At 39.7% G+C, this 13,972-nt stretch overlaps 1 protein-coding gene across 5 annotated transcripts in view; it reads left to right on the top strand.

The window, feature by feature from the left end:
- The window catches only part of LOC137651323 (beta-1,4-glucuronyltransferase 1), a 700,820-nt gene extending 697,036 nt beyond the window's left edge, over positions 1-3,784 (top strand). For all 5 annotated transcript variants that reach the window (XM_068384602.1, XM_068384600.1, XM_068384604.1 and 2 more), the window contains exon 7: positions 2,165-3,784. In XM_068384602.1, coding sequence (XP_068240703.1) covers positions 2,165-2,383 — 219 coding nt within the window. In that variant the 3' untranslated portion in view covers positions 2,384-3,784. The remainder of the gene's footprint in view (positions 1-2,164) is intronic.
- The last annotated feature ends 10,188 nt before the right edge of the window (positions 3,785-13,972 follow it).

The raw sequence follows: 13,972 nt of genomic DNA, 5'->3' as shown, positions 1-13,972 counted from the left end.
CAAATATATTTATTATTATTATTATTATTATTATTATTACTACTACTACTACTACTACTACTACTACTACTACTACTACTTCTACTACTTGAGCTACAGCCCTAGTTCGAAAACCCAGATGCTATAAGCCCAAGGGCTCCAACAGGGAGAGAAAGCCTGGGGATGAAAGGATATAAGTGAATGAATAAACTATATGAAAAATAATGAACAATTAAAACAAAATACTTTAAGAACAGTAACAACATAAAAACAGATCTTTCACGTATAAACTATAAAAGGAGAGACAAAAGTTCTCTTTAAAAGAAGAAATAAAGAATTTTTAACGTTTGCTAAGGCCTGGAACAGACATGCACTCTGGAAGGAAAGCCGGTACTTTGTTTTGTAATTGATAAATAAATAAAATGCATAAAGAACGAACATTTAACTGGAAACTCCACGTAAATTATATCGGAATTAGCAATTTTCGTTTGTTATTCTGTATTGTTTCAGTCGTTTTAGGAAAGTTTCGATCTTTAGTCTTTGTTTAATCCACTTAATTTGAATCAGGTAGAAAAGGGTTCTGTGGGGTTTTCATTTTGGGTAATTGTTTAATTCTTCCTATTGCTGGACATGATTGTTTATTTATGCATTGGGGAAACAAGGAGAAAGACGGGAAAGGTTTGTTGTAAAAACGAAGAGAGAGAGAGAGAGAGAGAGAGAGAGAGAGAGAGAGAGAGAGAGAGAGAGAGAGAGAGAGAGAGAGAGAGAGAGAGAGAGAGAGCATTTTCGTGACCTCAAATGTTAAACAAAGAGAAATTATTAGGATAAAAGCAGAGGAGAGAAAATGTGTATCTAATTTAAGAATTCTGATGAGAGATTAGTTCACCAAACGTCCAGCTGGGCTCCACAAGGCACTAGAAGAGTTGGAAGACCCAGACTTACATGGCTGAGGACTATGAAGCGCGAAGTTGGATATGATGAATGGAGAAGTATTGAAATAAAAGATCAAGATAGGGACGACTGGCGAAATATAACCGAGGCCCTTTGCGTCAATAGGCGTAGGAGGAGATGATGATGATGATGGAAATGGCTAAGAAATATTTTGCACTTTTAGTAATCTCTAATATTAATAGAATTAAAACTAATCATCTGTTCATGTACGTGTTGAGGTGGAATAACTCTTGTAAATGAATGCTCATGATTATTTTGGGGGTAATAAAATGGATAAAGACAATTTTATATGCTTAGTGTAAACATACCTAAAGAAAGCAAAATCTTATACAATAAACAGACTTAGATTTTGAATGTTCCTTTTGTGCTTTGCAAGATGTGCAACTACATAGAAATATCCTTTGGACGGCTCAAAACATTCGTTATAACTAACTGCCAACCTATCATTTCAGAATGCAAAGCTAGTTGAAGAGTTTATGATTTCAGACTGAAATTTTCCAAATCTGTGGATATCAATTTTTCAACAAAAGTCTCTGGCCCGGAGGATAGTTTGGTAATTATAACCCAGAGCCCAAATATTGCTCCAACCTCATGCAATGCTTTTTTTCTGAAATTTCCTCTGCCCTTCGTACCGGTTAGTTTAGAAGTTTTCTATCAGCTCCTAATTTGGTGCCTTTGTGTATTTCATTCCCAGGTTCAGGTTCAGGTCGAGGCTTCTCCTTTGCATCGGCTCCTCTTGTGTCTTTCAGTTTTGTGTGTTCCTTATTGTCACTAGTTTTTTTCTCTTTTCACCCACATTTGTTGTAGTAAATTTCTCTTATTTTCAATATTTTCTTAACAAACAAGGAATTTTACGACTGTTTGTTCATGATCTACTTCGTATGGTTGTTGGAACTCTATGGCTTTTCTTCTTATATCACTGTACTGTGGACAATATAACATGAAATGGTTAACATTCTATTCTACATAACAGAATATACAGTTTATATTTCCACTTTGGTGTCTGTTTCTTTTTTTCTTATATTCAAACCCAATGTGTTTGCCCTTGCTCTGAATGATAAAATTTACGAAAATGTGTTGTCATATACTTCCCAGAGTTCTCATAGTTAGGATGTTCTTGCCTCCTTGGCAATCTAGATTTAAGGTAATGCCAATTATTTTAGTTTTTCTTTACTGCTTGCATTGTATCTAATATTCTCTATGACCGTACTGACATTTTTCTCCTCCCCATCAGGTGTACGAAATGTTTGTAAGTGGCTACAGCTTCCACGTTCTTTCTCCAATCTTCACACTGCACTGGGGAATGCAGGTGAAGCGAAGCCGCCCAGCATGGCGCGAAAAGCAGAATAATGCCAACCGCCGGCTCTTCGAGGGCTTCAAAAGGGAGGTCTTTGCCAGATACGGTAAAGATCCTCTCAACATGATGGCGACCAAAAAACCTCGAAAGTCTTAGCGCCGGAATCGCTTCGCGTTGTCTAGGAGAAACCTCTAGGAGCACCAGAGCAGGACGTCATCGGCCAATTGAGAGCGAAGTCCAGAAAAATGAAGCAGTTGGTTAGTAGGTCCTTTGGACCTCATCAGCCAGTTGGAAACTTGATTCTTGGATATCCTCAACCAGGAGAGAAATAGGTGATTGGTTATCGCCAAGCAAGTTAAAAGTATGTCCAGAGACATCCTCAACCAATTGAAAACTAGATATTGGGACACATCGGTTCTTTTCGGGTATGTAGCATGTGTGCACTGGAAGATTCGACACGATACCACTGTTGTCATGAGAGAGACTGCGAAACTATCATTGACTTTTCCATCACTGAAGCTGTTTTGACATGAAAAAGTCCTGTGTAACCTAACTGCAGCCATTTTAAAAGTTGTGACAGGACAGACCAGTGGCAAATCTATGGACAATAATTGCTTGATAGAATTTTCATAAGCAAGAAAAATATATGTTTTTAAAGATACTTAGAATAAAAAAGTTATAAATCACAATTCAGTATTTGGAAAGACAACAGAGTGACCGAGTCATAATTAATTGATTTCAGTTACCAGTTTTGCATAAGAGATGTATCTGCTTCATTGCTTCCACGATGTTCAAAGGTAATTGTGTAATTTTGTCTCTTTAAAGCTATTGCTGGACTGCCGTCACAGAAAGTCAAGATCCAGTAATGAAATAAGGATCTATATAACTTGCTATGGTAGCTGTTCATGAAGCGGGTTAGTCCACAAAAGTGTTAGTGGAAAGAAGTAAAGAATCGTGTAAGTTTATATTTTTGGGCTGGTTCAAGTTGACTGGAGCAGAAAAAAAGACGATAAAAGAGGTCTATATTGAAAGATATACAGAAAAAATTACGGAAAACTGTTGATTCGAAAAGAGTACTAGTTTGGCGAAAATGTTATGTAGCTGTTTTGCTTTGGAAATGTTTATATAGAGAGCCAATACAAATTATTTTGAAAGACTTTAGAGATGAGTTTCAAAGTCCAAGTGATTCTAAAATGAAGAAGAGTCGGAACTCGGACGGTGTTTACAGTCCAAACCGCATTAGTAATACCTAGGCTGAATCTCCCACTGTGGTTATCGTAAATTTATAAAGGATATGTATCTATAAATATGTAAAATAATAAATAGAGGTATATAGATGTTTGTTTTATACCAATCATTTGTGAAGAGAGAAGTTTAGACTAAATATCTGTTATCTAGTTTAAGAGAATATAAAAAAAAGACAACGCATCAGTTTAAGAATATAATTTTTTGGAAATATTGAGGGACCATCACAGTGTATTTCCTTCCCTTGTACAGAAATTCATTGAGCTCTCATTGAAGATGAGTATATGATGTATCAATAAAATTAATTTGCCAAGTGTCTTATTTATTATCTAGTCGAAATGCTATTTTTGAAATGTAAACTTGCTATTATATCTTCGCTAATAATTCTCATCATAATTTTCATCTTTTGTTGTGATACAGGTTTTATAATTCCATCTCTGAAACAATACTTTGCGATTTAAAAAAAAAAAAAAAAAAAAAAAAACAAAAAAAAAAAAAACTTCGTATTTTTTATGAAAATTAAGTTTTTTTTTTTTTTTTTTTTTTTTTTTTTTAAGACACATTTAGTCGTGTGGTAGCCAACTGTAAACATCTGATTTGTTATCCATAGGTTGGAATTTTTTAGCCACGTTCAACAGCTAATGTCTAACCCACCATGGTCCTACCTTGGGTGGAGATAGGACTTGAGAGCTGATCATATGTGTACATTATCGGGCTTGCCTCTGTAACGTCGTATAAGAAGCGCGCTAAAGGCGTTTTCAAATGCATTCATTCTAGTATTGAACATAAAAATACATTTCACGTGTATATCGGCTTTCGAACTGGAATTTGTTAAACGTCAAATGAAAACACTAATCAACTTCTTCCATAAATAGCTAAACTGTAATTCTTCCATAAATAGCTAATTTGTTAAATAGCATTTACATTTTACATTTACGAAAAGTCTGGTTCACACATCTCGTGTGACTGTTTGAATTGGCAGCCTGTCAAAAGTCCAGTAAGAGTTGAAAAGAGAAATGAAAAGAAACAGCATAGCTGACCCTAACGATGTGTAAATGATTGTATCCTCATATAACAAACAAATTTTTACTTGAAAGAAAGTCGACCTATTCTTCCAATAAGAGCTTTGGTAAGTAGGTGTTAGAGGTACCAACTCCTCATATGTTTGTCAATAGATAGGTCCAGGAGATAGGAACCAGGAAGGGTTTGTGTACGTGTGTGGAGAAAGAGCGAGAGGAGGACTTAGGAGGAGGAATCTACCATCAGAAAACCTCAAGGGTCCTCGAGTCAATCCTAAGGACTATTGAATGCACCTGTGAGGCGAGCACCAGAAGCCCGATCAGGTACAATTCAATTTGAGCTCCGAGGATAAGGTAAGAAGAGAGTAATTCCAATGGCATGGAATTAGTATTGTTTCATACTCTGAATATTTCTTTACTTGCCACTAGACTAGGATGTTGATTTAAAGAGATTCCTATTAATTTCATCTTATTTTTTTTCAATTTTCAAAATTCCATATATTGTTTCTTATAATCTATATTTATTTTGATTTATTTTAAATAATTTTGTTGGTGAGATACATGGCTGTAAAATACCAGGAAGGTAAAAAAATGAATAACGTAAAGCGAAAGTTATTGAAAAATCGTCTGTAGGAAGATACCATGGAAATTACTGGATGAAATAAAGAAAAAATGTATAAGGAAAACTAATAAATAAAATAAACGACTAAAGTAGGTCAGTGCTTGCAACTAATTTATTATCGTGTTAAAATTATTGCAACGGTATAGCTAAGATATCAAATGAACCGTGAAAGTATACGACTAGCAGGGATCTGGCTGCATTTATAGGTAGAGCAATGGATATAAAATAAGAATTTATGAAGTCCAAACTGACCACAATAGGTTGCCAAAACTGACGATGGCAAGGTGTTATCCTATCTAATTTCAAGGTAGAATGGAATAAAAGTAAAGATTGAGAATCTCATTACGGTATTAATTTATTTAATATTGTGTACGATTTTAACAGAATGCGGCCATTAAAGTTATTCTAAGCAAACAAATCTATAATTGATTTTATTTCTTTAGTGAAAATACACTAATTTGGCTGAGAAATGAAATGCATTTCATCTGGTATGAAGTTAAGTAAGGCCACCTGAGTCGGTGATTCCTCTGTTTTATATACATAGGGAATATTTTTAATAATTTTCAGATACCTTCTGAAAGGAAAATTATCTGTAATTTCCTTTCTTCTGCCCTAAAGACAGCTTATACTAAAATACGATAGTGGCAAAGCATTACTTTCTGATATGAGATTTGGGGAGAGCTAGCGTGGCACAAACCTACTGAGCCGCAAATTAATTCTAAAAACTTTCAACATATTTTTGATTCTGCAATATTGCAAGGGCCCATGTCAGGCCAGAAGGGCTAAATAATATGGCAAGAAGTTTCAAGAACTAGTTCCTGTTTTCCCCAGAACTATGATTTATTACATGTCCCATGGCTTACCGGTTTCTTATAAATAAAGTATGTAGAAAAATTTGTTGCATTTTTATTTTAGTATGTGTATCAATAAGAATTTCGTTATGATATTTCATTCTCGCGGAGTAATACATTGTTTTCTCTAGCACCAGCCACCAGCTGTCAAATGTCAATAGTTACAAGAATAGCCTGTAGTTATTTATAGTTACAACTACAGTACTGGACATTTGAGGTGGGCAATACCATTTGTTGTGGAGTAATTAGTATATGATCCTGGTTTAAACTCAAAGCTTTATAGACCATCACTGATGGCTATCTCGTCTAATTATAATTATAATTTATAAGGCAACACTAGAGCTGAAGCCGAGTAAGTTTATTGTAAATTTTTTTCTAAGTGTTTACAGTTTCTCGTATTTGCCCCGTCCCCAGAACTTTGCTGTATTTGATTGACTCAATAATAACTCCCGATTAAACTGCTGTAACGTGATTAATTAGTTAACGAATTTCCCTAAGATAAGGCAAATCATGGATGTACATTGCACCAAACATAGGGTAAACAGCGTCAGCGGCCAATTCTTTACACAAGAACAAGTAACCTAAACTTTCCTACCTTATATACAAACTGTGTCGTTACCTACTTACCTGACGCGGGGGGGGGGGGGGGTTCTTTCCCCCTTATGCTGTCTTATTCTTAGCCGGCCGCTATCATACATACACCCTTATTTTTCCTACTCTGTCTTTTGTTTTATTTATTTTTGACCATGATTGTTGTGAATTTTTGGAACTATATATATAGACATTTGTAGGGAACCCCAGTGCAAAATCTGGGTTCTTTGGGAGGGGAAATACCAATAACAGACTGATTTGCAGCAATAATAATGAGCAGAAATGCCAAATAAATTTAAGTAACCAGTTTGATAAATATGTGGTTCATGTAAAATTAAAGGGTAAATTTTTAGTTTCAGCCAAATTTGGAAAAATGCAATAAAAATATATTTGTTGCATCAGAAATAGTGTGGTTTCAATGAATTTAACGTTTATTTTGACTGCAAACCAACCGATTTAGAGATTTACTATGTATACCCTAGTTCATCCCACCAATTATGGGGGACACCCTTTGGGAACCGGGGTTTTGGGTGGGGGAAGGGGGGGAGGGTGTTGGGGCATTGAATGATATTTGCAATAAATGAATAATTAATGTTCCAGCACCCCTCCCCCATACCCCTAACTAGGCCTACCGGGGGGAGGGGGGTAGGGCCCCCCAGCGACCCCCCCTTAAAGCCACAGTAATTTTCAGGGCACCACAGAACCTAACAAACCCACCTAACCTAACCTAGGGGCCCTGTACCCCTACCGGGGGGGGCTTCGCCCCCCCTGCGACCCCCCCTTATGGCCAAAGTAATTTTCAAGGCACCACAGAACCTAACAAACCCACCTAACCTAACCTAGGGGCCCTGTACCCCTACCGGGGGGGGGCTTCGCCCCCCCTGCGACCCCCCCTTATGGCCACAGTAATTTTCAAGGCACCACAGAACCTAACAAACCCACCTAACCTAACCTAGGGGCCCTGTACCCCTACCGGGGGGGGCTTCGCCCCCCCTGCGACCCCCCCTTAAGGCCACAGTAATTTTCAGGGCACCACAGAACCTAACAAACCCACCTAACCTAACCTAGGGGCCCTGTACCCCTACCGGGGGGGGGGGGGGGGGGCTTCGCCCCCCTTGCGACCCCCCCTTTAACCAGGGGTAAATTTGAATATATATATTTTGTTAAATCACTTCTTACCTTAAACGGAAGATGACGATGAAGATGTGGAAGGTTGTGGTTGACCCTCTTCTGAATCATCAAGTACTGGAATACGTTCAGATTTGGTACAATACCACACATGTCTATCCTCACGAAAATGTAAAGGCGAATCACAGTTACCACACTGGACACTTAAAGGTAATACGGAATGCTCCCTTAGAAAACGATTCACTACTTCAGGAGTTCCATTATAATTCCCATGAAATCGGCCGATCACATCAAAATAGGAATAATGACATATTTCACACAACCGTACCGGAGGATCCATGACAGTAAAATGACGTGTGATGAAAATATAGAAACCGGAACTTTTGAAAACCGAAAACAAACGACAATCACGGGTTTCTCCCATAATGAAATAGGGAAAAAAACAAAATAGTATCGTTTACAATGTTATATTGCACGAAAAACAGATCCTTGAAACAAGACTGAGAGACCAATGAATCGTCCAATAATAACCCTTGAAAAGAACCCAGTAGTATTTTGATTGGAGGAGCGACATTAGTGGGAGGAGCAAATGCGCATTCAAGTAAATATTGTCACATTACGCAATGGGGCGGAGCCAAGTAAGATGAAAACAGACATACAAACGAACAAGAGCTACCTTGCGTGCCCATGGAAAGATATACACTAAACTTAGAAAAAGTCAAGACCTTCAATTCCTGAAATATTTTTTTTCTCTGTAAGTATGCATTAGCGACAATAATGTATTGAGAAGAAGTGTTTTGTTATCACGTGCTTTACTAGGAAAATATATTAATATAATACATTTCCCAATTTGGTTGAATCCAAAACTTTACCAATTAAAGTATCATAACTATCTATGATTCCCTAAACGTCCCTCTAATGGTTTTTGCTCCAATGTGGCTCGCTTCGCTTGCAAATAAACAATGTCACTGCTCCTATAGTCTGTACCACTGAACATGGATGTGCTGCGCACACTATGACCGTTGGTCATTATTTCGGGAATATTATTTACTTTTACATGAGCAACAGCAGCTATACACTGAACAGAGGGCATTTTCATCATACTAAATTGCTGATATAAGGTTAATTTACACTAAATATTGAAATAGATAGTACTTTACTCTTGAGGCATCTTTATGTGATGGTGGTCAAGCTAAAACTGAAGGGGAGGTGTGAAAAAATTTGGTGTTGTAGAACAACATCTGGGAATTAATGCATAAATATTTTGGAAGCTTGTAATTGTTTATAAAAGCCAGGTAAGCTAATGATGATACAAGCGAACTCAAGCAATGCATGTGCAATGCCAATAACTCATCAGTCTCCCAAATGTAAACAAACAATGGAGTTAGAGCGAGAAATACTTCACATTTTAATCAACCAATAAGTGATTTATTATGCCCCTTCCCACATTTAACATATAGAGAAAATGCCAAACTATCCAGCACTAGTCCATTTTTTATAACGAATTCTAGATGTTCCGCAACTGAAATACAAGCCAATGCTATTGATAGGGGTATTACTTTCGGCGAAGATGAAAGGACAAGCCATTAAAATTTAGCGAGGGTTAACTACCCATCCGGCAAGTTAGCGGGGGTTAGGGGGGTACCTTGCTACCCCTTTCCCACTCACACACCTGTGATTGAGCTCACTTTGCTTTTGGCTCGTATGGAGAGTGTTGTCACCGCTCTTCCTCCTCGCCTTTTTGGACTGCCATTAATCTTTGACTTTTAACGTTTTAACTTGTGTATGAAAACATACTTAATGTTTTTATATATATGTTGTAGGTTTTCTTTTCATTGTTGTGCTGTGTGTGTGACAGCGTAGTACGGCAGGTTCTCAAGGAGGGAGAACCTTCCCTCCCGACCTTTCTTCCTTGGTCATTGGTCTTCCCATTGGCGGATGGCCTTCTGTGCAACCGGCCGCCACCGCTGCTAGGGAATAGTCATCGTTGGGATACTCCTCCGTTTGCCGGTTATCGCCGCCTTCCCCTCTTCATCTTCTTAGAAGAATCTGCTTGGGGAAGGGAGTGCAGCCGCTCACTTATGCGCTGCTGGCAGTATACTACGCAGGGGTTAGGTTGCGCTTATGAATGGTTTTCTTCATTAAGTAAGTAAAATTATAACTGTTGTAATTTAACTTTTAGCTTCGTCTCTGTGGGGTGCCCCTCCATCCCGCCGGAGGGTTGTGGTTCTCTCGAGTAGTTATTTTTCTCGGCTGAATTGACTAATTGTAATTCTTGTTTGTTGCAGTTTTAACGCTGCCGCTCTCCTTCTCCCATCGATATAGGCCTGGGAAGGGAGTGCACAGTCTTGATTTGTGTCTGTTCGCTTGATGGACACCTTTCTCATCTGCAGACAAGGTGGTCCTCCCGAGGGAGTTTTTGGTTACTTAATTTGTTTTATTTTACTTCGGTTAGCGATGCCGTTCTTCTTTGTTTGATTATAATAGCGGATGTAGAAAAGCAGTGCCTTTCATCCTTGGGGAATCTGCTGTCACTGTGCCATCATATTCCTGTTCTCCTGTACCTGCGGCAGCCCCGAATAATCACTCTAACCTCGAGGAACTGGCTCCGGCTATGTTTTCTCAGGTAACGCTCAATGTTCTCTTGATGGACACCTTTCTCATCTGTAGACTAGGTGGTCCTCCCGAGGGAGTTTTTGGTTACTTAATTTGTTTTATTTTACTTCGGTTAGCGATGCCGTTCTTCTTTGTTTGGTTATAATAGCGGATGTAGAAAAGCAGTGCCTTTCATCCTGGGGAAATCTGCTGTCACTGTGCCATCATTTTCCTGTTCTGTGCCTGCGGCAGCCCCTAATCATCACGCTAACCTCGAGGAACTGGCTCCGGCTATGTTTTCTCATTTAACACTCAATGCAGACCTTCAACTTGAACAAGACTTGTTGATGGGAAGCAAAGAGCGCTGCCTGGAGGTCCGCCTCCAGGGGTTAGGATTTCTTTCTCTTCCGAAGGAGAGTTTTCCTCTCCAGATGTTGGGCTCTTTCTCCCTTCTGATGGAAAACTTCCCTTCATCATCTCTTGTCTCTTCTGTGAGGGCTCCCCTTTCTAGTGAAGGGTGTCTCATAGAGACTCCTCTTCGGAGACCTGCTGATGGTCAGCTTGCTGGGCCATTAGATGCTGTTCGACGTCAGGTGGCAGAAGTCCTCGCAGTGTTTGTATTCCCATCCTTGCCTCTGCAGTCTTCCTCTTCGGAGGAACCTGCCCAGCCTGCTTCTTTTGGTTCCCGACCTTCGCTTCAGTCATCGGCCTTTTCCCAATGAACTTCAGTTCATTCGTCACCTTTAAGGGATCGTTCTCGATCTCCTGAGTATGTGTTGCCTCACAAGGGTCACATTTCTCCGCCATAGCTCCCAGCTGCAGTTCCTTGGCTGCATTCTCCGTCTTGTCAGGCATCTGCTCGATGTTCTCCTGCTCGTCAGGTTCATCATTGACCTTCAACGCGAGAATTGCCAGTGTCCCGTCAGCTCATAGATCGCCTAGCCATTGCGTATAGCTAACGACTCTCTCGATCTCTCGTAAATCGCCTGCTACGTGAGAATCGCTTGCAGTTCGATAATCGCCTGCTCGTTCAACCTCTCTTATTTTGCCTTCTACGCCAGAATCACTTGCAGTTCGACAGCCGCCTCCTCTTCCATCTCCCTCTCGGGAATCGTATGCTACACGTGAACCGCTTGCAGCTCGACAATCGCCTGCTGTTCCAGCTGTTCGGAATCGCGCACTCGTCAATGTCGGGAACTTCGATCTCCTACCTGACAGCATTCTCACGCTGCTCGTAACCGAAACGCGTTGATCACTGTCAAAAGCGTGAAACGCCCAACGGCAGGTGAATCGCCTCGGCGTGAACCGTCAGCCCACCTCCTCGTCTAGGGATTCATAGCTTATCGATGCTTAAACTCTCATCGCTTAACGAGCCAGCGTTTGGCTGTTGTTCAGAGTGTTTCAGTCTAACGTGTCTCTCTGCTTTGGAACGCAATTGCCCTCCAGGGCATGAATCGCTCAGCCTTCATAACGCTCACCTGCTCGACAGTCTCACCATCATCTGGCAGGGCGTGAATCGCGGATGCTTCTATCAGCTCGTTGTAGTGGTTTGCGAACTGTGGCCAGATGTAGCATGCAGACTGCCTATTGTCCGAATGCCGACCACACTCCAACATTCACTACACAAAAAGATCAAACGATGGAATACTCAGCAATCTGGGCAACAGGTAAACAGTCAAGGGAACTGGGCACTGGGCTCCACCCCTTGATTTTATACTGGGCAAGGGGACCCAACCAGAACTGAGGTTGCTTAATATTATTCAAGAGGTAAGCCGTCTCACTTGTTACGAGCATGCATGGATTCCAATTTGAATAGTTGCAGCATGCTTTCAAAGTAGAAGGTTTTTCTTATTTTTTAGGTAATTTAACATTAAGAGAGGAAAAATGACATTAAAACCATATATATAAAAATCTAGATTTGTGGCTGAGAAGGGGACACTATTATATACTGGAAGAATATGCTGTTTACAAAAATTTAAAGAATATTTATTTTGAGAAAAAAATAGAGAGGAGAAGGTTCAGATCTCCTCAAAACAGAAGCAGAGACATACTGTAGATATATCCAGGCGGAGCCTCTTAACATTCAATCTTGAAAATATCAAATCTACATATACAAATATAAATAGTATACATATCTTGGCTAAATTCAAATTTAATTTGAATGAATGCTTCCGTTACGGTCAAAGGGAATACAATGTTACATTTCTGACTTCTTTCCAATCTCACTTGTACAGCAGGAAGACAAAAAATTTGTAATAAAAAAAAACAACTTACAACCCCCAGTGTTACATCCAGAGGGGATGGCTCAATAGCTTACCAAATACAGAATAGTAACTTCCTAAAGCCATGCTACAAACATCTACATATTATAGTACATAATAAACGCCACCGTGTATACATTGGTGTTTTGTGGGTATTCCAACTATCTCACCAAGCAACACTATCGCTACAAAAAAAGTCCCAACACCAAATGTTTCAGCAGCCAATTCCAGCAGCTACAATCATTGTCAAAGTTTCCAGCTGGCGGCACAAGAAATTATCAAGCTTAATTGAGAACTACACCACATTACAGTTCAAGATCTACACAGTGAGTGAACAGTGTCTGGTAAAAAATCTCTGAATATATATATTTCAACCATTGGGGTTTCTTCCACTAGAAGTGTTCACTTGACTAATATCCTAAGAATTCCCCACGTAACTAAACTAGAAAATATATATTCACCCGCTTAAGTGTATGATACTTTCAAAAGCAGAGAAGTCCAAATCACTCTCGCCACCTATCTTTAACAGGTTCTCTTTATTTCATCAAGTCAAATAATTTACTCAGGTACACCTGCTTTTGACAGTCTTCACCAGGCTGACCAGCAATGTAAACAGATGCAGGATTATGAAATGTTACTCCTATTCTAGTACCTCTACTTAACTCCCTACTGCGGGTAGGGCCTTCCTGTTACAGTATTACCTGTTAGAAAAAACAATAACAGATCAATTCATTTATTGGGGGGCGCCACTTGAGGATTCATAAATTTAACAATTTATTATGAATTTAAATGACAGTTTATTTTTTTCACACAATCCATAAAGCTTTTTTTTTCCCCACACAAACCATAATTCATTGTACCTTCGAGGGAAAGGCAACAAGGGATCCGCAGAGGCTGATCCTGTTAGGACGGCAATCCTCGCATATGTTCACCTGTGGAGGGATGTCTGCAAAGCCGGTGGCTTAGGTGGCGGCAGCTCAGGGCTGAACCCTGGACGGTCGAGGTGATTCATTCAGGGTATTGCATCTCGTTCATTTGATCTCTCCCTCCTCTGACTTGGAATCCAGTCCCCATAAGCTCCTATGCGAAGGTATCCGCAAAGAAGCTGGCCCTTGGGCCGAAGTCCATACCATGTTAGAGGAGGATTCTCTCCAAGAGGTCCTTGACAGGTCTCCAGGCTTCTTCAGTCAACTCTTTCTGGTGAAAATGCTGTCTGGAGGCTGAAGACCAGTCATCAATTTCTCGGCCTTGAACAGGTTTGTCAGTCAAACCACATTCAAGGTGGAGACAGGAATAAGATTGCACGACTTCATGTGGACATTGGATGTCAAGGAGGCATACTTACAGATCCCAGTTCATCCGTCTTCAAGGAAGTATCTAAGAATCATGTTCAACCAGAAACAATATCAGTTCAAGGTGCTGTGTTTCAATCT

The sequence above is a fragment of the Palaemon carinicauda genome, chromosome 12 (genome assembly GCF_036898095.1).
Source record: "Palaemon carinicauda isolate YSFRI2023 chromosome 12, ASM3689809v2, whole genome shotgun sequence".
Taxonomy (NCBI): domain Eukaryota; kingdom Metazoa; phylum Arthropoda; class Malacostraca; order Decapoda; family Palaemonidae; genus Palaemon; species Palaemon carinicauda.
The sequence above is the reverse complement of the archived record's forward strand: the minus strand, read 5'-3'. Positions and strand labels throughout refer to the sequence as shown.